The sequence below is a fragment of the Mastomys coucha genome, chromosome X (genome assembly GCF_008632895.1).
Source record: "Mastomys coucha isolate ucsf_1 chromosome X, UCSF_Mcou_1, whole genome shotgun sequence".
Classification (NCBI taxonomy): domain Eukaryota; kingdom Metazoa; phylum Chordata; class Mammalia; order Rodentia; family Muridae; genus Mastomys; species Mastomys coucha.
In genome coordinates this window covers 157,914,276-157,916,469 of record NC_045030.1, presented here as the reverse complement: position 1 = coordinate 157,916,469, position 2,194 = coordinate 157,914,276, and the positions used below count along the sequence as shown (strand labels likewise).

At 45.8% G+C, this 2,194-nt stretch overlaps 1 protein-coding gene across 1 annotated transcript in view; it reads right to left on the bottom strand.

The window, feature by feature from the left end:
* Positions 1–2,194, bottom strand: part of Piga (phosphatidylinositol glycan anchor biosynthesis class A) — a gene marked incomplete at its 3' end in the record, with an annotated part of 13,662 nt that overhangs the window by 10,961 nt on the left and 507 nt on the right. The window contains exon 2 of the mRNA XM_031384425.1: positions 1,868–2,004. Coding sequence (XP_031240285.1) covers positions 1,868–2,004 — 137 coding nt within the window. The remainder of the gene's footprint in view (positions 1–1,867; positions 2,005–2,194) is intronic.

Here is a 2,194-nt window from a genome sequence, read left to right as displayed (position 1 = left end):
AAAAAAAAAAAAAAAAAAAAAAGCTGTTGTTTTATAGCACTGCCTTTTGTTCTGGGTTGTGAGGCAGAAAAGGATACTAAAACAGGCTAGGATATGAATCTAATTATACTGGCACATTGTCTATTTTTATGAACAAATTCTTACAGGAACCTGGCTTGCCCATTCACTTATGTGAATGGCTACTTCTGTAGTTTTGAAAGAGATCAGATGACCCACAGAGCCTAAAATATTTACCATCTGGTTCTTCACAGAAAATGTGTTGCACAACTTAGTTAGTGACCCAGTACATCCCATAAGGTTCTGCTGGCATTAGCTTTGTCGTTTCCATTAACATGTACCTGGAACTAGAACTTTCTTTTTAAGAACACCCTCTTCAAGTGTTACCTGGAGCTCATGCTGCAGACAATCCGGTTTCTCCTTATTCAAGGACAGTTATACTCAAACTGCTCCCTTCTCTTTTCAGAACCCTTCTCTGAATTATGTAGGCCTTTCCCCTAGGAGTGGCCTTTCAGTGTAGACTATGAAAGGAAATGGAATGGGACACGGGCTCTTTCCTACATCTAAATCTGGGAAGTGTTTCCTTTAGGAGTTCCCTAAAGCTATGCTGATAGGAAGTGCTCATTCAATAATCTGTTCTATAGATGCTTAGACTTTTAATGCCATAGCTTTGGGGATCTGGCAAAAATCCACCTCAGATGAGATCTACAAGTCTACAAAGAACTCAATGGAGAATTACAATCCTAAACTCTTTGAGTTTCAGGTCTCACCTGCAACTATATGTGCCAATTTTCTCCAACAAATTCATTTACATTTAAAATAGTCTCAGAAATACAGAATGAGGAGGCAGGAAAAGAGCATGCACTTGGGAGACAGAGAATTGAGGGTTCTAGGGTAGGTAAGCCTGGGTTACGTGAGGGCACCCTGACACATAAACTGGAAAAAAAAAGAGGGAAGATCAAATTTACAACTAGTAAGTAAACAATGAAAGCAAGAAAATATGAAGTTTGCAAAGGGGAAAGCAAAGCCTCAAGTGGGTAACGCTGTTCTATTGTGATGTGTGACATCTAAACTTGGACCTTTAGTCCTATTTAGTTTTAAGAAGTGAATGATAAGAAGAACAGAAATAATGAACCAAATGAAAGTATGTGAAAATCCATCACCGACCTCCAATGTCCTGAGTCTGCCTGCCATCAGATTATTATATCTAAAATCTTTATTGTGTATAAGCTCAACAATACTGCATGCTCACTGAATCTTGACTTCTATAAGTGAAGAGAGGATGTAAAATCTAGTCAATTCTCTCTCGAGCTATACATGCTAAGAGATCTGTACAACGTCCCTACCCTAGCCACGTAAATGACAAAGTCAAGAAGTCCTCAAAATTCTCAATCATAGCCAGTGAACTCCCTTATTAGTAGAAGCTCCCGAGGATCCTTAGAGGGGGCTCGGACAGGGCTGAGAAATCAAGAGAAGTATACTTTAATCCAGTCCCAAGGCAGTGCACCCGCATGACTCCCTGACAGGCAGCTCCGGTGCACTAGAGCCAAAGAGGGTCAGCCCGGGTCCATCAGCCACCACTCCAGGATGAGGCAAAATCTGGTCAGACCCAAAGGGAGTCAGAAAAACTTCCTAAGATTCCAGCCCCTCGCTCTACTAAACTTAGCCTAGGAACCAGCTCCAACTGTCAAGGCACCCTCAACCCCATTTGATTACCGAGACCCTCGGACCCGACTTCCGGGCCTCAGAAAGAGTAGGCTTCACCTCCTCCACAGCCTGCCACGCTCCTATGAAAACGGCACAACCCCGTCACAACCCCGTCCAGAAGGGACCGAGAACGTTGGCTAGGACAGCCGAGACGCGTACTTACCCTCGAGTCCCATGGCCGCCACTGTCCGGACCTCCCGCGGCTGTAAGCAGAATCCCGCCCCGCTGCTCCAAAGCACCAATCAGAAGCGTCCGCGACCTGAGCGCCGCGCCCCCATGGTAGCCAATCGCACAGAGGCTCTGAATTCACGTGAAAGAGAGACGCCCAGTCAACCCCCAACTCTCTAGCGCGGGATAGTAGCGTCAGCGAGCACAGGAGCACGTCTCCTGAGGTCTCGGGCGTAAGTGCCCTGGTTGCCTAGTTACGGCGTCTCTTTTCAGGAAGCTAGCTCCCTCTCCGCCTCCTTCCGCCTCCTTCCGGTTAGAGAGA